This window comes from Mercenaria mercenaria, chromosome 6, assembly GCF_021730395.1.
Source record: "Mercenaria mercenaria strain notata chromosome 6, MADL_Memer_1, whole genome shotgun sequence".
Classification (NCBI taxonomy): Eukaryota; Metazoa; Mollusca; class Bivalvia; order Venerida; family Veneridae; genus Mercenaria; species Mercenaria mercenaria.
Genome location: NC_069366.1, coordinates 73,597,585 through 73,625,530, shown reverse-complemented (window position 1 = coordinate 73,625,530; position 27,946 = coordinate 73,597,585). Strand labels below are relative to the sequence as shown.

Below are 27,946 nucleotides of genomic sequence, written 5' to 3'. Positions count from 1 at the left end.
TTGCTCAGGTGAGCTAAAAACGTGGAAGCTGCATTATAATCAAAGGCATTATGAGCCTTTAAGGTATTTGTTAGATGGGTTTAAAAACTAAGAACATGGTGTTTTACATTCCTTTTTTATTGACAAAAAGGCATCTACATGATCACAGTATAAGTTACAGTCATCAAGGGTTTGACAGCAAGCTTTCATAACTAAAGCTTTATCAAGAATCGGTAAAATATTTCTTTGCAAAATTTTAACAATTACATGAACTGCATTTTCAAATGCTTACTATTTCCTTTTTATAATAGTATAATATAAAGAAATTTTACAGTGAGCAAATAGCAATTTCAAAGCATACTTGTGCAAAGGTTTCTTTAAATATTGACACATCCTTGGAGTGTATGATATCAAAATTAACAGGTACCGACTATAGCCAATAGCAACAATCCAGTTAGTCTGCAAGAGGGTAATTCATAATGTTTGTTTTGTTTGGCTAATTTGCATCTGTCAAAAAAGAAATCAGAGATGGAGGAAGAATGAAACACTATACTATATGAGCCGTGCCATGGGAAAACCAACATAGTGGCTTTGCGACCAGCATGGATCCAGACCAGCCTGCGCATCCGCGCAGTCTGGTCAGGATCCATGCTGTTCGCTAACAGTTTCTTCAATTCCAATAGGCTTTAAAAGCGAACAGCATGGATCCTGACCAGACTGCGCGGATGCGCAGGCTGGTCTGGATCCATGCTGGTCGCACACCCACTATGTTGGTTTTCTCATGGCACGGCTCATATATCCGATCAACTGAAACTACAGTTCTCTCATCATCTTGGCACCTCTTCATAGAAGAAGACTGAATAGATTTATATTTAGTTAGACCACTTTGCATTCCAGAAGAATACCACTGATAATCATGAACTTGTTTGTTCATTCCACATGATAACTGGAATTATAAATGGCTGATTTGTTTTTAAACAGTTTGCTCAGTCCGTCATTAGACTTTGTTTGCAGACTCAAAAACCAAATCTGCAGTTGATCTTGTATTACACAAAAAACATACAACATAACAAAAAAATGTAGAAGGGGAAAAATGCATACAAAAAGCATTAGCAACCACACTAAGCCATATACAAAATAGTAAGGAAGTGTTTTATAATATCAAATATGGGAACTTAAGTGTCAATTTCTTCATGTAATGAAACATACAATAGCATTATACAAGATGTTTACATTTTGTTATTGTGATCAAAACTGGTTAAAACAAGAATTTTTTAAGTTAGACTGTACTGTACTTTCAAAGGTCGGTCAAATATTTTTAAAGACTTTGATTGGCTGACCAGTTCATTTTGGTTTATAACCATTTTCACTTCTTTAAGAAAGCACTGTGTGCAAATTTTCTTATTTATGTAACAAGATATATGGCAGTTGTCTGGGTCAAAGAACTGTGTGCAAATTTTCTTATTTATGTAACAAGATATATGGCAGTTGTCTGGGTCATTTAAATTTGACCACATTGTGTTAAAAAAGTTAATACTCTGTGCATAAAAATTACCAAGGTAATATCACTGAAAAAGGCAATAAAGACAATGATAAATGCCCTACACACAGGGGTTAGTTTACAAGTCACATTGAATTCAATTAAGTTCTGATTAATGACTAGACTGCTAAATAAAAAGCAGCCTGAACAGTGTACCATTGCATTTCAAATGTTGTAAAAAGTACTTGCCACAACAAAATCAAAGAAAGGGAGTCACACATTTTGTTAACAAGATTTTGGATCTCAAAACTGCTATAATCACCGCTTAAAAAGCTCTGTTTTCTTTCCTCCTTTAAACACATCACAAGTGGTGAGGAAAAACTCTCCTTCATTTCAAAAATGGCGGGAACATTTCAATATTTCGATTGAAGCTCCAAAGCGCTGACCTCAAGAAATACAACACATGTCTTCCATTGATACTTTTATGTCTCCATCTAGTAAGTTTTTAACCACAGCTTTAATGATATAGCTTGTTGTTCCATGTTTCACATTAGGCATGGTGTTAAAGAAGCACCTCATATCGTCCTGTTTTTCATGGCCGTCCAGTCTGCTACGATCTTTTTGAAACTCTTCAAATGCATCTTGAATTGCCTGTTAAGAGAAATACAGATAACTACTTGATGTTTTGCTACATATAATCATTACAGACTTACTGAAGTTTTTTATCATTTCTTTACAGTACTCCTACACCTGTTTTAACGTAGTTCTGCTCTGCCATATTAAAAGTATTTCTAACATGCGCAATATTCATTTCATATAAAGTAGTAGTTGTTTCAATTTTAACAAGTTTGTTGTCATTACAAATCATTTAAAATGAAAATACTATTATATCATTAATATGAACGGGGAAGTAACTTTCATGGATTTCTTGGTTGAATCAATGCACAATAATAAATCATAACAAGCAGGCAAATTTTCTATTTATCTATCTTTCATATCACCACATGTGTGTGTGTGTTCGGGTTTAACATCTTTTTCAACAATTTTTCAGTCATATAAAGGATGGTGTCTATTTGTAGCAGTGAGCACAATGCCCAACTTTATAGTGCTGCCTCACTGGAATATCACGCCATAGACACGTGGCATGATACCCCACCCAGTCACATTATACTGACACCGGGCTGACCAGTCCTAGCACTATCCTCTTAATGCTGAGCGCCAAGCGAGGAAGCTGCTAGTACCATTTTTTACGTCTTTGGTATGACGCGGCCGGGGATCGAACCCAGGACCTCCCGCACTCGAAGCGGAGGCTCTACCACTGGGCTACCGAGGCGGTTTTCATATCCCCATCATATCGAAGTTTTTGACAAAATAATGAAATTTAATGACCACGATATCAAACAATTTTATACAATATGGCTGTATATATATAAACAAAGAATATATGCAAACTGCTATTGCTATTACTGTATAGTATAGAATATATACAGACCCTGTCCATGTTGACGGACTGATGGAAAACAAGTTCTGGGTTTCTCCTCAGTATCGTTGATACAACCATAAATGCCTCTACCATCAACTGCCGGTATGCTGGATCCACGATCTTACTCAGCATTTGTTCAACAAGTAACGAGAAATTCAACTCTTGCATAGTCATGTCAGACAATGTTGGTTGCTGTAAAACAAACAATATAGTCATGTCCAACATTGAGTTTGCTGTAAAATACACAATAACATCATGTAAGACCTTGTGGTTGCTTTAAAACAACTATACAGTCAAGCAAAAAAACAACAACAGTACAGTCATGCAGTGCCGTAGCCAGACGCTAATTTTAACCGAGGCAATCTAGGGGATCCGACGGCATACCTAGACTCTTTCACGCATTTATATTACATATTAACCTCTGTATTTCTAGACAGATCAGTGTAACAGACTAAGGGCATATCCCCGCCCCTGGAATTTTTGTCCCCAAGAAGTTTCTTGTGCGTTCTAAGGCCCATTCAGACATGTTATATCACAGTAAAAATCGTCCTTTTAGCTTTATTTATCACAGTTACTTTCATATTTTTAGAAAACAATTACATTGATTACAAGGATAATTGGGGAATTATCCTAGTCTTATATTTTTGTAATTAAAGGCAATAAATAAAGGCATCAGTAAAGACATACAAGAACATGCAATTTTTTTCAGTTTACTAATAGGTTATTAGTTTATAGCCCGAGAGGGGGTAGGTACGGAAGGGGGCTCTGTCCATGTCAGGGGGGGCGGGTGTCAGGGGGAGCGGGTGTCAGGGGATCTCTCCCCAGAAATTTTTGAAATACAGGTATGAAATGGTGGCCTCTTGTGCATTTTTTCGGTTTAAATTTCAAGGAATGGTGGGGATTTCCCCCTCATTTTAGTGGGGTCAGTGGGCTCTCTTCCTGGAAAATTTTGAAATACATATCCGAAATGGTGGCCTGTGGTACATATTTTGTCATTATTTTGAGGTATTATAGGGGGAAACCCCTCATTTTAGAGGTGGGGTTCAGGGAGCTCTCCCTCTGAAAAAAAATGGAATACAGGTATAAACTTTTATAGTATGGGCGGGGGTTTCCCCCATCATTTTAGTGTGGTCAGGGGAGGGGAGGCGGCTCTCTTCCTAGAAAAGTTTGAAATACATATACAAAATGGAGGCCTATGGTGCATTGTTTGGTGTAAGTGTTTAGGTACTGAATGGGGAACACTCTTATGTTAGGGGGAGTCAAATGGCTCTCCCCCTGGAAAAGAAAAGTGAAATACAGTTATGAAGTTGTTGCCTCCGGTGCATTTTATGGTCTAAATTTTGAGATATGGTGGTTCCACCTCATTTTATCGGGTCAGGGGGCTCTTCCCCTAGAAAATATTGAAATATCGGTACGAAATAGTGGCCTCTGGTGCGTTTTTGGATTTAAATTTGATAATAACAATAATAAACAGTCGGGTTTAACTTTGATGAGTAAAGGTCACTTCTCAGTCAACTGGGGTTTGGGAAGGGGTAGTCCGGGCCTGGCAAAGCTATCAATATGACTGCTAGAATTTATACCTCACCTTGCCTCAAGGATGTAATGAGGCAAATGATTTCTGGTATATTCTATTGATATTAATAACTTTTTTGAACTTTAATAACTGAATTTTTCATGATTGTGATAGGCCTATATTTTACTCTTTTTTTTCTTTTTTGGCTCCTCAAATTTTAACCGCGGCAGCTGCCTCGGTTTGCCTCAGTGTGGCTACGGCGCTGTCATGTAAAATATATTAATTAGACATGTCCAACAGTGTGTTGCTGTAAATTATACAGTCTTATAATAATCAGATAGTGTGCATGCAATAAATTAAACAATATAGTCATGTCACTCTGATAAGTGTTGTTTGCTGTAAAATCAACAATATACTAAAAGGTCATGTTTGAGAGAGGCAGTTGCTGTAAAATAAACAATATCTTTCAGTCATATAACAATTATAGTCATGTCCGACAGAGTTGTTTCTGTAAAATAAACATGAGGGCCAAGATGGCCCTGGGCTGCTCAACTGTGTAACACACCATAACAGTGTAACATGTTTACCTAGTGATTTCATGGAGACAAATATTCTGACCAATTTTCATTAAGATTTGGACCAAAAAAAAACCATGGCCTCTTGAGTGTAAACAAGCATTTTCTTTTATTGACCCAGTGACCAAGATTTTTACCCTACATGACCCATATTCAAACTTGTCCAAAATTTCATGAAAAACATCCTGACAAAGCTTCCGGCAAAAAAGTGGCCACTAGAGTGCATACAAGCTTTTCCTATGATTTGACCTAGTGACCTAGTTTATGACCCCACGTGACCCTGATTTAAAATCATCAAAGACTTCATGAAAACAAACATTCTGACCAAAATCTATGAAGATAGAATAAAACAAGAGCTATCGGATGACAGCGCGCTCGACTATTCGAAGAACTGATTGAAGAATGGGGTCAAAATATTACCACAGATATTCAGACAAAAGAAAAAAAAAAAGATTAGACAAACAATGTTCCTGTATTTGTGGATTTTGGTAAGTCTTGCACTAAATGGTAATGTGTGAACCAATTTCAAAGTCCAAAAAGGGCCATAATGCAGCCAAAATAGTTGTCAAAGTCATGTACTCTTGCCTACAGATTGAAATCATGATGATAAACAAGTGTTCAAAGTTTAAAAGCAATATGTCAAATAGTTTTGACAAAACGTGGACTTGTATAAAAACAGAACAAATTTCCAAGTCCAAAAAGGGCCATAATTCAGCCAAAATAGATGACAGAGTTATGTACTCTTTCCTACAGATAGAGACTACTATACTGAACATGTGATAAAAGTTTCAAAGCCATATGTCAAACACTTTACACAAAATATGAACTGGTACGAAAAACTTAACCAAGATTTCTAAGTCAAAAAGGGCCATAATTCAGCCAAAATCCTTGATGGAGTTATGTGCTCTTGCCTATAAATGGCCATGGTGATGGTTAACAAGGTTTGAAAGTTTCAAAGCTTTATCTCAAAAGACTTTGTCAAAATGTGGACTGGTACGAAAAACTTAACCAAGGTGTGATGCCGACGCTGTGGTGAGTAGGATAGCTGTACTTATTCTTCGAATAGTCGAGCTAAAAAATGTGCCCCCTAGGGTGTAAACAAGTTTATTCTTTGATCAGGTCAGACCTGGTGACCTAGTTTTTGACCCAATATGACCCAGATAAAAATTCATTTGATATTTCATGCAGACAAACATTCTGATCAAGTTTCATGCACATCAAATGAACAAGAGTGTCAATAAGCTTTTCCTTTGATTTGACTGGGTGACCTAGTTTTTGATCCCATATGACCCTATTTCAAACTTGGCCTAGGAATCATCAAGATAACAAGAGCTGTCTCCATAGGATGACACATGCCCCCGATGGCACTTTGAATGAATAGTTATTGCCGATGTTAGAGTTTAGGACCTTTGACCTACGGACCTGGGTCTTGCGCGTGACACGTCGTCTTACTGTGCCACACATTCATGCGTAGTTATTTTAAAATCCATGCATGAATGAAAAAGATATGGACTGGACACGCCCATCAATGCACTTTCATGAAATATGACCTTTAACGTCTAAGTGTGAACTTGACCTTTGAGATACGGACCTGGGTCTTGCGCGTGACACGTCGTCTTACTGTGGTACACATTCATGCCCAATAATTTTAAAATCCATGCATGAATGACAAAGATATGGACCCGACATGCCCATCAATGCACTATCATGAAAAATGACCTTTAACGTCTAAGTGTGACCTTGACCTTTGGACCTGGGTCTTGCACGCGACACGTCGTCTTACTGTGGTACACATTCATGCCAAGTTGTTTGAAAATCCATCCATGGATGACAAAGATATGGACCGGACACGGCCATCAATGCACTATCATGAAAAATGACCTTTAACGTCTAAGTGTGACCTTGACCTTTGAGCTACGGACCTGGGTCTTGCGCGCGACACGTCGTCTTACTGTGGTACACATTCATGCCAAGTTATTTGAAAATCTATCCGCTGATAACAAAGATATGGACCAGACACGAAAATTGCGGACAGACTGACAGACCATTCAAAAACTATATGCCTCCCTTCGGGGGCATAAAAATTCTGACCAAGTTTCATGAAGATAGGTTCATAAATGTGACCTGAAGAGTGTTAACAAGCTCTTCCTTTGATCTGACCTAATGACCTAGTTTCTGACCCCATATGACCCAGTTCTTAACTTGGCCTAGAAATCATCAAGTTAAACATTCTGACCATTTTTTATGAAGACAGGGTCATAAATGTGGCCTCCAGGTTGTTAACAAGCTTTTCCTTTGATTGGACCTGATGACCTAGTTTTTGACCTGACATGACCCAGTTTCAATCCAAGCCAAGAGATCATCGAGATAATCATTAGGTGCAAGTTTTTATCAAATCAAAGCATAAATGAAACCTCTATATGGCTAAAAGGGCCAAAATAGAACATTTTGCCCCTTTCAGGGGCAGTAACTCTAGAACACATCATGGAATCTAGCCGGTTTTCATAAGAAACCAAGATCTTACTGTGACTTAAGTTGTGTGTAAGTGTGGTTAAAATCAAATATAAAATGTTACTTCTATCGTGTTCACAAGGTTAAAATTACTAAACCTTGGCTCTTTTATGGTCAATCAGGGGACATAACTGGGAACCTATGACTGGATTAATCATTGAATCCAAGATTTATTGTTGCTGAAGATATTTTGCGAGTTTGTGTAATATCAAACCTTAAATGAAGTCTCGAGCTATATGGCTGCAAAAGCCAAATTAGCAAATTTTGGCCCTTTAAGGGGCCATAACTCTGCAACCCATGATGGGATCTGGCCAGTTTTCGAAAGGAAATGAGACATTATGCCAATACAAGTTGTGTGCAAGTTAAATTAGAATCAATAGCAAAATGCTGTCTCTATCGTGTTCACATGCCAAAAATGGCAAATTTTGGCCCTTTAAGGGGCCATAACACTGCAACCCATGAAGTGATCTAGCCAATTTTCGAAAGGAACCGAGATATTATGCCAATACAAGTTGTGTGCTAGTTTGATTAAAATCAATTGCAAAATGTGGTCTTTATCATGTTCTCAAGCCAAAAACGGCAATTTCTGGCCCTTTAAGGGGCCGTAACTCTGGAACCCATGATTGAATCTGGCCAGTTTTCAAAAGGAACCAAGCTATTACGCCCATACAAGTTGTGTGCAAGTTTTATTAAAGCTGATTGCAAAATATGGTCCCTATTGTGTTCACAAGCCAAAAATGGCAAATTTTGGCCATTTAATAGGCCATAACTCTGGAACCCATGAAGGAATCTGGCCAGTTTTCAGAAGGAACTGAGATATTATGCCTATTCAAGTTGTGTGCAAGTTTGATTTAAATCAAATACAAAATGTTGTCCCTAATGTGTTCACAAGGAAATTGTGGACAGACGGACAATGGCAGACAAAGGGCGATCACAAAAGCTCACCCTGTCACTATGTGACAAGTGAGCTAAAAATATAGTTATTTTCTACAGTGGTGGTTGCTGTAAAATAACAAAAAAGTAATGTCTGACAGTACTGATGGCTGTAAAACAGACATAAAGTCAGGTTTCATTTTGCAGATAAGGAAGCTGTTATCTCCTTCATATTTTGCAATTTGTTAAGAATTTATACTTTTTAGCTTATTTATTATTATACTTTAAGAGATAATTCTGATATTCATAATTCTGATATTCGCAAACTTATAACAAAATATTAGTCAACTTTCTCACACACTGGTTACCTTTAACAGTTTTTGCAATATCTTTTTCCCCTATTTCCAATAACATTTCATGTAAAGAATTCAGAACTTTTCATCCTGTGTGTGTATGATAAATCAAGATCAATATAACATAATAAAACTGGTTAATTTACAGACCTGTGGTAACAGGTAACCTGCCACTTTAATGCCCCCAGGTGTACGTTCCAGGATCTCCCATACTCTTTCATAGAAATCTTTGGGCACCCTACTGAGAGCCCCGTCAAGTTGTCGTCGTTGTAAAGGTGTTCTCAGATCATACTCGTCAGATCTGTGCACGAGAATACTGAGCAGTAGCTGTTTGACCTGGTATGGTGACAGAGACTCAATTTTCACATGCTCATCCTCTTGCTCGAGTTCCATCTCCATGGCACGTACAAACCAACTATCAAAACATAACATTATTGTTAGTGCCAAGAAAGTAAGAGTCTTGAATCGCTAAGAATTAGAAATTTCAAATGTTAACAGTAATAGACATACTGATTGATCTAACTAAACAGTAACAGTGTTCTTCTTAACCTTTAGCCTGCTGGCCGCAAGTGATTCTACTGTGCAGGCTGATCATGGTCTGCACTGTTCTCTATTCAGTCAGTAAACATTCATTGAACACCCCTTCAAATAATAAATGGTACTGCCCAAAGTGAATGATGGACCAGTCAAGTCTAGAAATTTAGCACAGTAAAGGTTAAATTGCTAATTTATTTTGCCAAGATCCAAATAAAAACTATAAATCACTCTGAAGGTCTCCAGTGAAGGTAGAAAAACTTTTTGAGTTGCTTAAATATCTTAAATAATGTCAATCTTGTGGCCAATTCAGTTTCCCATTGTAAAAATTGAGTAAGAACACAAATTTGGAAAAAGAAATTATTTTAAGTGTTTTACATTTTTTGAATGGAAAAGTTGCTTATGTGCTAAGATATTCTGATTATAACAATCCATTCAAAAATAAAGTTAAAATTAAATTCTTAAAACCTTTTGGAGTACAAAATGGTCGAAATATACAACCATGGAAAATGGACTGGTCTGTCATTCAATTTGGGCAATACCATTTACTGCTAGAAGGGATCTTGACTGAAAATTTACTTACTGAATAGCGAACTGTGCAGACCATGATCAGCCTGCATGCTGATCTTGGTCTGCACTGGTCGAAAAGCGGAATCACTTGCTGCTGGCAGGATAAAGGTTAGAGTAATCAGGGAAAAAGCCTTATTACGGTAAAGTTTGATTCAACAACAGTGCCTACTCCTGAACCAATTATTTATTATCACATCAAATACTGTCAAACAAAAATATTTTAATCTCATGACAATATTTTATTTTTTCATTTCATGTCATTCTATGACTGTAGTTCCATACAACAGAACGATTAACAAAATCTGATATACTTCATTGCAGAGTAACCAAATACGTTCCACCATATTATTCCAAAAATTCACTGATACACAAGTAAAATCTAATAAAGAGATAACACTACCCAATTCTTATCTTCAGAATTCCATCATAGGCATCTGGTGACGTTGCGATGTGTTTGCCAATAGCAAGAATCAGTTCTTGTTGAAGTACTGCCTGGCACGTATCATGAGCCATGCATTTACTGTATAAAATGTTCTTTATTTCGTTAGGACTGACTGGCTTGTCCAGAACCTCCTCCTCATGGCCAAACACACCAACTGTTAGCTGGAAACAGTAATGTTTACATTTCTATAAAACATTTGTTAATTCATTTCATAATTTTTGATATCTTCTTTATTCTTGTGAATTAACACATTGGGTTTTATTTCACACTTGAATAAAAACTTTCCAATCTATTACAGAGATATAATTGCCACCACCCCCGCCCCCAAGATAAAATTGTTGTTAAAAACAGTACTGAGCAAAACCAACATCACGAAACTTGTTTCATCGGGCTGAGTACTATGTCAATGTATTTCACCTATTTCCTGGCAGTGAAAGAACATTGAAGAAAATAGCAATGCTCCAATAACATAGCCTCAACATAACAAATTATAACAAGAGCTGTCCATAAGACAGCATGCCCGACTTTTCTCAGTGCTCAACTCTGAATTAGAGCTTTGCCAGTGAAAATTTATAAAACTTTAACCAATAAATTCTATGTTAAAAAGGGGCATAACTCTGGCAAAATTCAAATCACAGTTATGGGGATTGTTTCTCCTCAAATCAGAGTTATTGCAATTGTTTCTCCTGGTGTAGACTTTGATAGTAAATAACTAATTAAAGCTTCAAGTCAATAGCTTTGACAGTAACAGAGATATTTGACTTTATCAAAAGCTTTTAACCAATGGTGACACTAACGCTGGGGCAAGTATGATAGCTCTACCTTTTCTTCGAAAAGTCGAGCTAAAGAGTAGTGTAGGTATGAATGTATAAATAATTGTCATTTACATGAAAATGCAAAGACAAAGTTAAATAATTTGTAGGGATGGGAACGAATATTCGAATATCGGTCGAATATTCGAATATGAAAATCAAATTCGAATATTCGAAAATTATTGTATATTTTTTTTCCAAAATAAGTATCATTGATTTTGGGCAATATGAGCATGCTAATTCTACAGAATAAAACCATGTCATGTTTGTTTATCGAGTATCAAAGATATCAGAGATGTCCAATTAACAAGAAAATAGCAATGCATAATTGGCAGGGGCCATCGTTACGGATAAACAGTTTGCAACAGGTGTCAATGTGTCAGATGCATGTCAAAAGCTGTCCAGTTAACAAGAAAATTGCAGTGCATAATTACCTGGGGTCATCGCTACGGATTAACAGTTTGTATTAGGCGTAAATGTGATATCATTTTATCTTTTGTTCATTTTTATTAGCGCCTGTTTTATGTAACAAGTAAATTGTAGAATTTTTTTTCGAAAACAATACCAAACTTGTAGATATTGCCGATCTTTTCACAATATTTTGTACGACGTTTCAGACCATCCGCAGAATCGGTTTTCATCCGCAATCGGCCATATTCACATTAAATTTTGAAGTACTTTATAAGAAAATCAACAAATAATATATGATTGATGCATAAGTTCATGTTGAAGGAGGTTTAAGTCTGCCTTACTTGCTTTTTACACGACGATTTTTACACGCCGATTGAAAATTTTCAAAATGGCGGCGGTAATACAACAGCGCGTCACGTGTTTAAATGGGACGACCTGCTATTTTTAGATAAAATTGCGACGGTCTAAATTATAATCGTCTTGATTTTTTGTATCATTCTGAAGCTAAAACACTGAATTAGTTAAATATGTTCATGATTATACTGACAGAATAGTAAAATAAAATGCTAGGATCGGCGGGTTTTGCTTGGTAGGATCGGGTTACGCGAAAAAACAATAATATTTTTTTGGTCTTATTACGTACGATAATCCACGCTTTAAACAAATGAATACGTTGTGTATATGCCAATAATAACTTAATAAGAATTTAAAGCTTCCATTAAAACAAACCGAATATTCGAATATATTCGAATATGGCAAACCGAATATTCGAATATTGATTTCAGTATTCGTTCCCATCCCTAATAATTTGACATCATGGATAAAACTGATACAGGAACAGATTGCTACAAAGTGTAAATAAAAGGTATTCCCACCCACCTGACAAACATAATGGTAACAAAAGGTTAAGTATATAAAATACAAAAATGCTGGGAGTAAAAATAAATGAAAAGCTAACATGAAGCACCATAAGTGCATGTATTCAATGCTTTTGCAGACGGCAGAGCAATAAGAGGAACATCTTTTAAGGGTTTGAAGAAACAGACCAGATGGTAAAGTTCTATCAAAACAGATGAGTCCCAGACAAGTGGGCTTTAGAAACTGTTTATCATAAAATCCTCCAACTGGTCTGTTAACAATCAAAGAGGAAAATGTAGTCATAACTGTAATTAATCTATTACTGTGTTAGTCATATCTGTAATTTATCTTTCAGTCATATGAATTTATGCAATCAATCTTTTGATTATACATTCATATATGTAAATTAATATAGCACTTACATGTTTTCCTCTGACTAGAATACTGGTTATAGATGGTGCCAAGCTATCAACAAGCTTGTGCAGCAGGGCGGAGCAACATCTCACAACTTCCCATCTCTTATGTAGCCCCGCCTTTGCGACAAGTTGTTCCAGCCTACGACTGAGTGGTACACCCTCAAAGTGGTAGTTGGGACCTTCCCTGTACAGTAACAGCTTCAGAATCTGATTCTGAGCAGTGAGAGATTCAGCACCTTTAAACATCTGTATCAGATCCCACGTTGCCTTCACTTTCAATTCCTACAATACAGAAATGAGTCGCGCCATGAGAGAACCAACATAGTGGCTTTGCGACCAGCATGGTTCCAGACCAGACTGCGCGGACAGGATCCATGCTGTCCGCTAATGGTTTCTCTAATTGCAATAGACTTTGAAAGCCAACAGCATGGATCCTGACAAGACGGATGTGCAGGCTTTTCTGGATCCATGCTGGTCACAAAGCCACTATGTTGGTTTTCTAATGGTGCGGCTCAAATGATAAAGCCCATTTGAGAGAAACATGCAGAAAGGCCTCAGAGTAAAATGCAAATCTAAAGCTGAAAATCCTAATTCTCTCATTACCACAGTAAACTGTTGATCTATACATAAATCTCTGAATTTGACTACTACAACTGGGTCTCAGTCAGTAGCATATCAATACAATTATTCGGCTGTTTAGATGGAACAGAAGCTATGACAACATGATATGTGGTACATTAATCCTAGACACTAAAACTGTATTTTTTCCCAGTTGAACTTGTTAAAAATGACAACAATTGGGATGGTAAAAGTAAGGTCTTATTTGTAGATGGTGTTTATTCAAAGATTGAAAAACACTGAAAATGTTTAAATCAGAAAATAGACTTAATATTAGTCTAATAACCAAAAGAGCAAGGCTATCTAATTCCTACTGTTGGCTGAGTGATTGAAGTCACTGACTTTGAATCATTTGCCGTTCACCTCTGTGGGTTGAAGCACTGCTCAGGTCATCATATGAGGAAGCCATCCAGCTGACTTGTTAAAGATCAGTGGTTCTACCAAGGTGTCTGCCCATGCTTATAGTAATGCCCAAAAAGTGCACCTGGGTTTTCCTCCACTATTGAAGCCTAGACAGTCACTATACTTGAACTATATTCATGTGTTCTTTAACCCTTAGCCTGCTGCAGGCGAATTTAACAGCCTTTGCAAACAGCTTGGAACCAGATCAGACGCTGATTAAATCGGCGTCTGATCAGGTTCCAAGCTGTTTGCTACTCCGACAATATTTCTTCCAATTTTGGAGCAAATTGAATGAACTTTACAATTTTAGCAGACGACATTTCCAGCAGACGACAATTTATCTAGCATGCTAAAGGTTAAACACAACTGACAAAACAAACCTATACCTGTTCATTGAGTACAGTATCATCAGCCAGCTCGAGCACTGTGGGTATATCTGTGAGGCTCTTAAAGCTAAAGCGACCGTGGTTTGACTCCTGGAACGGCTGGAAAATGGACTGGTCTGGTAGCGTGGTCAGGAAGTCTAAATGCTCTATACATGCTGAGGATATTAGTGTCTGAAATTGGAATTTTATACTTTCCTTAATAAATAAAGACTCATACAACTTCCATATGCAAATATGTTACGACTAATTTATAGATTCACTGCATTTTTAAACAAGAAAAATTAACAGAAGACCTCCATTTTACATAAACCTCCCACAAAATTTAAAGAGAAAATTTATTTTAACTGTTGGTAAAAGTGACTTGAATTTTTAAACAAAATTAGTTTGCATATTTCTTGGATAATGCAGATAAAATATCATGGACAAATTCACTAATATTAACCTCCAGCTTCAAATAACACCACAATTTTTTCTGAAATTTAATATATTCAAATTTCCATAATTTACACAATTATCTTGTAAATCTACTGATGATCTTAAACAAGAGGGCCATGAAGGCCCTGTGTCGCTCACCTGACCTACTGACCTAAAGATCATCAAGATTAACATTCTGACCAAGTTTCATTAAGATATGGTCATAAATGTGGCCTCTAAAGTGTTAAATAGCTTTTTGTTTGATTTGACCTGGTGACCTAGTTTTTGACCCTACATGACTTAGATTCGAACTTGACCTAAAGATCATCAAGATTAACATACAGACCAAGTTTCATTAAAATATGGTCATAAATGTGGCCTCTACAGTATAAACTGACTTTTCCTTTGATCTGACCTGGTGACCATTCTGTCTATGTTTCATGAAGATACAGTCATAAATGTGGCCTCTAGAGTGTTCACAAGCTTTTCCTTTGATTTGACCCGGTGACCTAGTTTTTGACCCCACCTGACCCAGATTTGAATTTGACCTATAGATATTCAAGATTAACACAGAGCCCTGTGTCGCTCACCTGACCTACTGACCTAAAGATCATCAAGATTAACATTCTGACCAAGTTTCATTAAGATATGGTCATAAATGTGGCCTCTAAAGTGTTAAATAGCTTTTTCTTTGATTTGACCTGGTGACCTAGTTTTTGATCCTACATGACCCAGATTCAAACTGGACCTTGAGACCATTAAGATTAACATTCTGACCAAGTTTCATGAAGATACAGTCATAAATGTGGCCTCTAGATTGTTAAGAAGCTTTTCATTTGATTTGACCTAGTGACCTTAAGTTTTTGACCTCACCTGACCAAGATTTAAACTTGACATATATATCATCAAGATTAACATTCTGACCAAGTTTCATGAAGATAAAGTAATAAATCTGGCCTCTACAGTGTTAACAAGCTTTTCCTTTGATTTGACCTGGTGACCTAGTTTTTGACCCCGGTTGACCCAATATCGAACTCGTCCAAGATTTTATTAACCAAGTTTCATTAAGATTGGGCCCAAATTGTGACCTCTAAAGTGTTAACAAGCTTTTCCTTTGATTTGACCTAGTGACCTAGTTTTTAATCCCAGATGACCCAATATCGAACTCATCCAAGATTTTATTGGGGTAACATTCTGACCAAGTTTCATTAAGTTTGGGTCAAAATTGTGACCTCTAGAGTGTTAACAAGCTTTTCCTTTGATTTGACCTGGTGACCTAGTTTTTGACCCCAGATGACCCAATATCGAACTCGTCCAAGATTTCATTGAGGGTAACATTCTGACCAAGTTTCATGAAGTTTGGGCCAAAATTGTGACCTCTAGAGTGTTAACAGTCAAATTGTTGACGACGGACACAGGGCGATCACAAAAGCTCACCTTTGAGCAGCTAAAAAGTTTAAGCCTTATTTATCATACCAAATGTCAGGAACTGTTACCTACCTGCAGTCTCCCCACTCTGACCCTGATACCATCTACATCACCACTCTTAAACTGTGCAAGCAGTTCGAGAAATTCACTGAAATTCTTCCCTCGAATATTGTTCTCCCGTATCAGCATACAGAATGTGGGACGTCCAGCAAGCTTCCAACATTTCGATAAAAATGCAAGATCATTCTGGAAAAAGAACATTCACAGTATTGACATATATAATGCTCATTCTTTAGATAAACAAGAGCACCGCCTTGCGGGTGCTGACGCTCATCTGATTTTTTTTTGTATAATAGAAATATTGTCCTACCCATGATTTTCTAAGTCTAAAAAGGGCCATCATTCTTGCAAAAAGCAGGATAGAGTTATGTTTCTTGATGTACAGTGTCCACTTATGATGGTGAAAAACTGTTGCAAGTTTTAAAGCAATAGCTGATAGTTTATGAGAAAAGTTGACTTAAACATAATATTCAACCAAGAAAATGATTTTTCTAAGTCCAAAAGGGGCAATAATTATTGCAAAAAGCAGGATGGAGTTATGTTGCTTGCTGTACAGGGTCAGCTTATGATGGTGAACAAGTGTTGCAAGTTTCAAAGCAATAGCTTTGATAGTTTAAGAGAAAAAGTTTACCTAAACATAAAACTTAACCAAGAAATCTGATATTTTTTAAGTCCAAAAGGGGCCATAAATCTTGCAAAAAGCAGAATGGAGTTATGTTTCTTGCTGTATAGGGTCAGCCTATGATGGTGAACAAGTGTTGCAAGTTTTAAAGCAATAGCTTTGATAGTTTAGGATAAAAGCTGACCTAAACATAAAACTGAACCAAGAAAACTGATTTTCTAAGTCCAAAAGGGGCAATAATTCTTGCAATAAGCAAGATGGAGTTATGTTTCTTGCTGTACAGGGTCAGCTTATGATGGTGAACAAGTATTCCAAGTTTCAAAGCAATAGCTTTGATAGTATAGGAGAAAAGTTGACCTAAACATAAAACTTAACCAAGAATCTGATATTTTCTAAGTACAAAAGGGGCCATAAATCTTGCAAAAAGCAAGATGGAGTTATGTTTCTTGCTATACAGGGTCAGCTTATGATGGTGAACAAGTATTCCAAGTTTCAAAGCAATAGCTTTGATAGTTTAGGAGAAAAGCTGACCTAAACATAAAACTTAACCAAGAAATCTGATATTTTCTAAGTACAAAAGGGGCCATAAATCTTGCAAAAAGCAAGATGGAGTTATGTTTCTTGCTATACAGGGTCAGCTTATGATGGTGAACAAGTATTCCAAGTTTCAAAGCAATAGCTTTGATAGTTTAGGAGAAAAGCTGACCTAAACATAAAACTTAACCAGGCAACGCCGACGCAGACGCCGACGCCGACAACCGCTCAAGTGATGACAATAACTCATCATTTTTTTTCAAAAAATCAGATGAGCTAATAAAACAACTGGCATTGACAGGGATAATTATTTGCTGGAAATTTTTTCTGTTTGTTTCTTTTGATAAGTTTTAAGACAAATAAATAGCTACTAGCAATATGACAGACTTTCCCAATGTGATACCTACAATATCAGGCTTCCATTCCAGATTAAAATACCAGTCTAAGTCTGCAGTGTCACAATTGGTCACTTTCAAACTTGTGCTAAAAACACCCCCAACAAACTCATACAGTAGAGGGTAACATAGAACTGTCACCCTTAAACACTCACACACCTTCAGGTCATCAATAACAATGCTGATTTCTTGAGCCATGTAGAAATCTACTACCAGGAACAGTTACCCTACAACCTTACTTACTTTAAGGTCATCTATCACAATGCTGATATCTTGAGCCATGTAGAAATCTACCACCTCGAACAGTAGAGGGTAACATAGAACTGTCGCTCCACATACTCTGTATATCTATAATAATTATATCAAAAGATCATGTTACACTCTAATAAAACATGATGATTCAAAATTGGAATGTGGTACCACTCCTTGTATCTACCAACAATCTAAAGTCTTTATTATAATTTTAAGGTCATATAAACGAAAACTCCCCTATAATTCCCTTTCAATAAAATTCTTATATTAAAAGGACCTCTATTCAATGAGGTATACAGAATACATACTATAACATCTGTTAACATCTCCAGATACAAGAGCAGGTATTTTCTTTCACATTTAGCAGTGTTTAGTAAATAAACTTCTCAGAAAGGTTTGACTGTATAAAAGGTTTGACTATACCCTTACCTTAGAAGTGCTCAGCACACCAAATGGTCTTTTAGGACGACCTGTAAGACCAAGCTTCTTGTTAATGCCCAAATATTCATACGCTCTTGATAATTCTTTTGGTGACCATATCTGGATTGGCTCGACCTAAAATAATCAATATCTACATCAAAGCAATTAGAAAACTGGATTCTAAGCTGTGGCTGTTGGGGTATAACCCCTAACTTCTCAAATATTGCCCCTGTACCCAAATGTGAAACAAATATGCTTATAAATCCTACAGCTTGGGGTGATATTTTGCAACATATTTTTCTACCAAGATTGTCATAAAATGTATACATTCAGTGCTCCCTCTCTACAGCAGCCCTCTGAACAACAATTCCCTCTTTGCAACAACACTTGCTACTGACTCCAAAAAAAAATAAGTGTTAGAATTTGGTAAACAAGCAGAGAATATTGATTTCAAAAGTATTACAACAATTCATTCCCTTCCACAGAGTAATTTTGGTAAATGATTAGGATACCTTGCAATATTTACATGTCAATACTTGCACCACTCACCACAGCACCCACATTTGTATTAATTTCAGCGGGATTTTTTTTCAAGTGTAAAAGTATCTTTTTAAGAGATTCTTTAAGGTATCCTTTTTCTTCAAACTATCTTTTAATAACTCTCAGACTGATAGTTTAATAATGTTACAATCATGCTGAGATTAAGTCTAATGTCACCAGACAGAAATTTTCACACAACTTTACTTTCATTACATTTGCTACCTGTCCATATTCATAAAAATTAATACATATGCAAATAACCTATTAACCTATAGTTGTCATTGTTTTTATCTGTTCCACAAGCTGGCCATACATCATGAACATTCTAACATGCCCACCAATTGTGATTTTAAATATACCCTAACTTTTATCTACAAAAGAATCTGATTTTACAGTAATAACTACACAATGAAAGGACTATTTACAGGTACAAGTATTAATATTTACAATATAATCCATCTTTACCTGGTGCGGGGTCTGTGTCTGTATTCCATATGTAGCCAGTAACTGCTGAAGACGGGAACTTTCTGCTATCAGCACCACTTGTAGTACAAGGTCAGGCGGAGTAATCTGAGAAAAAATAGTCCACAAATTTGGCATAAAGAAATTATTCAATACACATCTATACTTCACCAAAATTAGCAAAGTTGTACCATTAACTGATTCAGAAAGAAATAACTCTGAATATGACTGTTTGCGGGATAACTATTTTATACGTTCAAACCTCTGTTTACTTACTAGAGGCACCAATATCTACCCATATTGAGGAGTTTAGTTTCACACTGAATAATATTTATGTGATATGATCTGACTGAATATCATTTGTTTATTACAAATATTTAGGAGATGAAAAAGTTATTAGTTTTGTAAATATATGTGCTTGTTCTTATATGCACTAACATTGCAGTCTATATACATATAATTATGTCACAGTATATCTCCGCAACAGAACTTGAAATATTTCTAGAAAGATACAAATTTTAAAACCATTGGATATTCACTTTATTCATGGAAATTATAAATTTAACCCTTACCCTGCTAAATTTCTATAACGAACAAGTCCATCTCCCAATTAGGATAGTACCATTAACTGTTAGAAAGAGTGCCTACCAAAAGGATACTGGCTGAATGGCAAACCGTGCAGATCATGATCAGACTGCATAGATGTGCAGGCTGATCATGATCTACACTGGTCGCAAAGGCAGAATCACTTGCCACCAGCAGGCTAACGGTTAAGGCCTGACTATTCTCTGACAGTAAAGACATAAATGTTAGTTTCAGCTAAATGTTGCAGCTACCAACTAATTAAGCTAAGTAATGCAATGCAATCACTAATATCATCATATACATTCCTTTACCATGCACAAACAATGCCGAAAAGGGACCATGCTGTCAATACAGTACATACACACTGAACCACTGTTTCAACAAGATGTTACAAAGAACAGTAAAAAGCTATCACGGCTTCATAAAAATCAATCCAATTTCAGTTAACTAGAAATTCATCACCATCTACAAGAATACAACATCATTAGGCCATAATAAATGAATTACTCAATTATCAGCCCCACCTGCCCCTGATTTTTCATGCCACCCAAACCCATTTATTTCTTTAAAAAGAAATATATTATTACATTTTAAGACTTATTTTCTGAAATTTTTCAAAGAAAGTATTTGTATTTCAATACATACAGTTTTGTCGTTTATGTATCCATTTATTTAACATCAACAGTTAACTATTAATTTAAGCTGGTCTTTTTCATGTGTTTTCACAGGTAAAATATTTTATAAGATATATACTAAACAAACTATAAAGTACATTATGTGGATTTTTCACTAAGTCAACAACCATAACTCTGCTTTGACTGAGTGAAATCCCAAACAGAACACCAGATGCACAACTTTACATACTATATAACAATCATCTACTGTTTTATGATCCTAACACTCTAATCCAGTTCCTGGCACTGAAAATTTCTGAAATGCTCTTGAGCGTCTCCCACCAAACTAAGAGACCTGTACTGGTTCTTCTCACAAAAGATGGTTTCGCGTGTATCGGTGCTATACATGGGCATGTTTAAGAACCATACTGTCTATTCACAAGGAGCTAGGCTAAGTTAGCCAGACAGGCCTGTATCTAAAAAGGATTTCTCTCTCTCTGATCTGGGGGCTTTATCTCACTCTGTCCCTCTGGTCAGATTACTCTGTGTTTGTACTAGTAGATGATGAATTCCGCACCCTGAGTGGCTGCGTTTGTGCTATGTAAAGCACCTTTGGTATATCTGGTATATTGATAAAATAATAATACTACTATTTAAGATACATGCAACTCAAACTTGTGTGCCCTTTATGCATATTTTTGATTATTGGCCATAACCCTAGGTGCACAGTTTCACATGCTTATAAATGTCAATAATTATTAGCATTTATTATAATTTAAATGAGCAAAAAGAACTAAAATATTACTAAGGTACATACACTGAAGAATTATAATCTTTCACTGGGTGAAGGTGCGGATAGAAATACCTGGCTCTTTTGTGACTGTTTAGGTGGTAATGAGGTTCTGCTGAGTTACTGCATTAAGCAGTTACCCAAGAGCCACATAGTTACATCCAATCCTTTAACTAGTGATATATTCTTTTTTCTTACATACCATATTTTTCAATTAATAGTAAAAATAAAATGAAATGAATGCTTAGAATTTCTTTTTGGCACTATTTTGTTATACAGTCGACACTGTATTAAGAGACCGGCCAAGGGACTGCTAAAAAGTGGTCTCTTAATGGAATGGTCTCTTAATAGATTTCAGTCAGGTGAAGAGAAAAGTCATTTTTAATTATTAATGTACTTTGCGTTTAGCCGATGTGGATGCCATGATGGCGAAAAACTACATGTATACTTTCAAAATCTGATTTAAAATTGTGAACAAAGTTAATTGCATTCAGTCAGGTGAAAAAAAACTTCTCACCAAGTACACAGGTGAAGAAATGCCCGGCGGGAATTTGGTACCCAGTTGCTTAATAGATACTTTTGTCGAATATTTTACATATCGGGACTACCTTTATGTGGTCGCTAGTCGTGTAATAAAAAAAGTCGTTTAATGGAATGAATTTATGTACTGAAAACATTCGGGAGGGATTCTGACCAGTCGTTTAATAAAAAAATTGCTTAATAGAGGTGGTCGCAAGTACGATGTCGACTGTAGTAGCGTATGAACTTACGTGTACATTTATTCATAAACAGTAACAAGAGTCATCTTACACCCTAAGTGTAAGATGTTTTTCAGCACTGGCATAAACACTAGAAACTTATTCTGTTTGGTATGCAAGAGTTATTTCAGGTATTCTGTGAAATCAATATTACTGTAATACATGTACAGTACATAACTGGTTGCCGTGCATCCTTGCTTACTCAAGCAATATGTGATCCCCAGCATTTTCCTTCATTTTCTATGTTTTGATCATACAAACCAGCATTTTACACATCCCCTTAAACCCTCAAGTGATCAATATTTTACAATAGTGGAATTACATACACATGAAATAATACATATTACATAACCACATACAGAAAGAATACCCTGTTTAAGTCATGAATATAACAATGGCTAATGAGACAAACTTCTTTTCTGTTCTTCATTTATTTTCTAATTCAAATATAAATGCTTTAAAAATCAAATTCATGCAGAAACAACAACATGTGATTTACTTCTTGGAAATTCAAAGAACATACTGCCTACATGCATTTTACAATCACTATCACACAGTGATACATTACTTTTTTATATTTCTTGCTCATACACAAGCTCAGATTAAAGTTTTATTATATCATATAGTAATTTTAACTATAAAAAGACACCGAGGTGTAATGTAGCCACACAATCAAAGCAGGTTAAGTTTAACAATTTATTAATTAGGCCTACGTTTCGGCTTTTACAGAGCCTTCATCATATAGTAATTTATCAAGCCTTCTAGCTAATATACAAGTATTTATAATTGCTAAAAATCAGTCATGCTCTCAGTTAAGCTTTAGCATGCTAAATTTATAAAATGGACTGGGTCATATCTTAAAATGGGCATTACCATTCATTACTGGAATGAGTGTTCACAGAAGATTTACTGACTGAATAACAAAAATAGGGCAGACCATGGTCTTAGTCTGCACTTGTTGCATAGGCTGAATCACAGCTGAATCACTTGCCAACAGCAAGGCTGAAGGTTAGGAAGATCTTAGATATGATTTTATTTGAGGTTAAAGAAGCTCATTTCAGATTTATAAAAAAATGTTAAGATCATGCAGATGGAGACCCAAACATTAAGAAGAGGGCCATGATGGTCCTAAATAGTTCACCTAAAAATGTTGTAAGACACACAACATAAGTTGTTTCTATTCTGAGCCCTCAGGCAGTCCCTAAAATAGTGCAAGCAAATCACATGTCAAAGTTTGAGAGAGAACTTCACAAGGATTCTACAGACCAGATTTGATGAAGATCTACCTAGGAGCTTATGAGAAGCATTGCTTACATGGTTTTCTATTTTCAGTTCTGGTTGCCCCTAAGAGAGGCCAAGTGGAACCATTTGTAACAAGGCAGTCTGAAAGACAGCTAAATCCCCCGCCACTGCTATGGTTAGTGAAAGGGTAAACCTTTGACCTTTAGTTTTGACCTTGACCTTGAACTGACATGGCTGACTCATGAATTCTGCACAATGTCTTGATGAGGTGATCATTTGACCCAAGTTTCAAGAAAATCCTTCAAGGGGTTTAGGAGATACAGAGCTCAAACCTTTGAACTTGAGTTGTGACCTTGACCTGGCTGACTCATGAGTTCTTGATGAGGTGATCATTTGACTCAAGTTTGATGAAAATCCTTCAAGGGGTTTACGAGATACAGAGTGGACACAAAATGGAAGGCTCAAACCTTTGACCCTAAGTTGTGACCTTGACCTTGAGCCGGCATGGCTGACTCATAAGTTCTGCACATCGTTTTGATGAGGTGATCATTTGACCCAAGTTTTATAAAATTCCTTCAAGGGGTTTAGGAGATATAGAGCAGACACAAAAAGGAAGGCTAAAACCTGTGACTTTGAGTTGTGACCTTGAACTTGAGCCGACTCATGGGTTCTGCACATCATCTTGATGAGGTGATCATTTGACCCAAGTTTCATGATTATCCTTCAAGGGGTTTAGGAGATACAGAGCGGACACAAAATGGAAGGCTCAAACGTTTGACCTTGAGTTGTGACCTTGACCTTGAACCGGCATGGCTGACTCATGGGTTCTGCACATCGTCTTGATGAGGTGATCATATGACCCAAGTTTTATAAAATTCCTTCAAGGGGTTTAGGAGACATAGAGCGGACACGAAATGGAAGGCTCAAACCTTTGACCTTGAGTTGAGACCTTGACCTTGAGCCGACAAGGCTGACTCATGGGTTCTGCACATCGTCTTGATGAGGTGATCATTTGACCCAAGTTTCATGATCATCCTTCAAGGGGTTTAGGAGATATAGAGCGGACACGAAATTGAAGGCTCAAACCTTTCACTCTAAGTTGTGACCTTGACCTTGAGCTGGCATGGCTGACTCATGGGTTCTGCACATCGTCTTGATGAGGTGATCATTTGACCCAAGTTTTATAAAATTCCTTCAAGGGGTTTAGGAGATATAGAGCGGACACGAAATGGAAGGCTCAAACCTTTGACCTTGAGTTGTGACCTTGACCTTGAGCCAACAAGGCTGACTCATGGGTTCTGCACATCGTCTTGATGAGGTGATCATTTGACCCAAGTTTCATGAAAATCCTTCAAGGGGTTTAGGAGATATGGAGCGGACACGGAAGTGTTACGGACAGACGGAAGGACGGACGGAGACCATTCCTATAACCCCCCACCATTTGTGGCGGGGGATTAAAAACTTGACAGGACCTTACAAGGATGCTACAGACCAGGTTTTCTGAACATCTCTCTTCTATCAAACAGTTCATGAGCCAAAGCTATTGAAAGTTTTTAAAAACTATTTTTAGCTATGGCAGCCCCTAATAGGAGCCAAACTGAACCATTTGAACAAACTTGAGAGAGGCAAAAAAGAATAAAAGCAGAACCATTGAACTTGAGAGTGACCATACAACAAGAACGCTACAGACAGAGTTTAGTGATGATCTATCACTTGGTTCATGAGAGTGACGGTCTCTAAAGTTTTTTAATTTTTGCTCAGGCAGCTCCTTCAAGGGGCAAAGTAAAATTTTTTGAATACATTTTTGAAAGGACCTTACAAGGATGCCACAGACCAAGTTTGGTGATGATCCACAGAAATCATTAAAAAGTTTTTTTTCTATCTCTAGTCCTAATGATCCCTAAATTCAGTCAACAAACAAAACAGTTGCATAAATTTAAGTCAATACAGAACATTTACGCTGCAAATAGTAATTACTCGTTGTATGAGCGGTATTAGTATCCGTCTTATACTTTTTCATCAGGAGTTCGATTCCGGACCAGTAAAAAAGTATTTTGAAACCTGTATTAATTTTTTTTTCAATACGATTCAACAAAAACAACACAAGTTTGTTAATCTAGTACTAACTTGTTCACTAACTTACATATGTCACTGTTAACACGTAGTCATGTTTAAATACGCTTCATCTTATATGACATTTGTGAATAAATTAGAAACCAGGGAAAACAAAGTTACGCAAAGTATATAAATTAAATGCGAAATCAAAAAAAAAAATGACAGATGCAAGGTTCGAACCACTGGCACCAGAGCAGAAAGAAAATGCCTCTATACATGTTATACCCTACCCCTAGGTATCATATAAGAACCATGGTCATGAACGGGAAAGTGCACTAACCCATTTCAGTTGTAAATTTCTCACCTAAAACGCGCAGTTCGATGAATGGGTACCCTGTGAGCATATTGAACAAGCGGTAATTTATCTTCCATTTTGCACCAGTCACATTGTATCAATATTTCATATTGCAGAGGTACTAACTATATTTTATGCTTTCGTTGACGTTACAGAAAAAACTTGCGTGAACTCCCCTAATGAACATCCGGTCTAGAGGTCACAGCAGTATGCACATGTTAAGTGAAATGTAAACAAACAAAAACAGAATGCAAAATATTCATTGTTAACAAATAAAACTCGAAATGATGAATGAAGTTCATCTTATATATGATTTTGAATTTGAAGTCATACATTGTTATACATTTGTACTGTTTATTTAATTCATATTGCACATTTATGCTGCAAATATACATATGAGCGAACACGTTAGTTAAACCGCGACTGACATATATTTTCACATCAGCCAATCAGGGTGTGCCTGTAATCTAGACCGGAACTTCACTAGGGAAGTTCAACGAAGTTTTTTGTGTAACGTTGAAAAAACTGTAAACTACACGTTAATTCCCTCAGATAAGAAATATTGAAGAAAAGTGGCCGGTACACAATGGAAGATAAATTACCACTTGTTCAATATCCACAGTACACATTTACTGAGCTGTGCGTTTTAGGTATGAAATGCGCGATTGAAATGGGTAAGTATATTTTCCCGTTCATGACCATGGTTCTTATATGATACCTAGGGGTAGGGTATAACATGTATAGAGGTATTTTCTTTCTGCTCTGGTGCCAGTGGTTCGAACCATCAAAACTATCACTACAAAATGATTACATGGCTATCCACTCAACCTACTGCGCCATAAAGCCAACTATAATTGATCTTACTTCCAATATATTTTGTTTTAAAAGAGATTGCTTAGTACTGATTGTTTATTTACATGTTGCTAAAAATAAAAATGCTATAATTATACGCGGTACTTATAGCATACATTTCTGTAACATTACCTCTGTTTACTGTTATACACAAAATTATACACTAAAACCCATGATTCAAATCATACTGCAATCAACCATCACTTGTAAAGCTCTAACACTGGTTAATGACTGGTGAATGACATTCAATAAAAAAATCCTTGATAAAAACTGTTGAATATAGTTGCTGATGTGACAGCATGGCACAGTTATATACATGCTTGCCAGAACATGCACATTTCATCATCAGCATTTAACTAGGCAGGTGCAGCATTTCACAAAGAAGGTGATTTAAATTCTGCATGCAGTATCATTCCTTAACTAATGGATGAAATACCAAAAACCTTGTCCTAATTTGTTAACAAAGTTTTTAAGATTAAAATGTCAAGCTTAAGGTGACTTATTGTTGTTGTTTCATCATCTATGTCATTCCAATGCTGCCTATAAACTTCCTGTGCTGTATTTATTAGCAAGTGTGTCAGTTGTACAGGGAACAACAGAGACAAATATTGCCAAAGTGGAGTGCTTTTGCCTTTAGATTAAGGTTTAGATTGAGAGCAATTGCTTGTGTTCTTGACCTTTGAAGTACATACCATACTTCATATTGTTATAAAGTTTCATTGGAATCTCTTCAAACCTTTAAAAGTTAAAGATGCAACACTGAAAACTGAGTCATTACTATTTCAGATGGATAATCATAAAACACTAATGGACAGTGCAATTGCAACATATGCCTCACATTGTGGGCATAAAAGTATAACACATTCCTCCAATTGTGGGCATAGAAGTACAGCATATTGCGCCTCCAAATGTGGGAATATAAGTACAATACATGCCTCCCATTGTGAGCATAAAAGTACAACACACGTCTCCAACTGTGGGCATAGAATAACAACATACGCCTCCAATTATGGGCATGAAAGTACACCTATGTCTCCAATTGTGGTCATAAAAGTACAACATATGCCTCCTATTGTGGGCTAAAAGTACATCATATGCATTCCATTGTGGGCATAAAAGTACAACATATGTCTCCCATTGTGGGCGTAAAAGTACAAAATATGCCTTCTATTGTGGGCGTAAAAGTACATCATATGCATTCCATTGTGGGCATAAAAGTACAACATATGCCTCCAATTGTGGGCATAAAAAAAACAACATATGCCTCCAATTGTGGGCATAAAAGTACAACTTGTGTCTCTAATTGTGGGCATAAAAGTACAACATATGCCTCATATAGTGGGCATAAAAGT

General features: G+C 36.5%; 1 protein-coding gene across 1 annotated transcript in view; it reads right to left on the bottom strand.

Annotated features, from left to right (window-relative positions):
* Positions 1-1,776: 1,776 nt before the first annotated feature.
* Positions 1,777-27,946, bottom strand: part of LOC128558082 (phosphorylase b kinase regulatory subunit beta-like) — a gene marked incomplete at its 5' end in the record, with an annotated part of 37,490 nt that continues 11,320 nt past the window's right edge. The window contains 10 exons of the mRNA XM_053546899.1: positions 1,777-2,110; positions 2,952-3,134; positions 8,918-9,182; positions 10,272-10,474; positions 12,817-13,092; positions 14,217-14,387; positions 16,131-16,304; positions 17,913-18,017; positions 18,351-18,476; positions 19,347-19,451. Of these exons, the coding sequence (XP_053402874.1) occupies positions 1,907-2,110; positions 2,952-3,134; positions 8,918-9,182; positions 10,272-10,474; positions 12,817-13,092; positions 14,217-14,387; positions 16,131-16,304; positions 17,913-18,017; positions 18,351-18,476; positions 19,347-19,451 (1,812 nt within the window). The remainder of the gene's footprint in view (positions 2,111-2,951; positions 3,135-8,917; positions 9,183-10,271; positions 10,475-12,816; positions 13,093-14,216; positions 14,388-16,130; positions 16,305-17,912; positions 18,018-18,350; positions 18,477-19,346; positions 19,452-27,946) is intronic.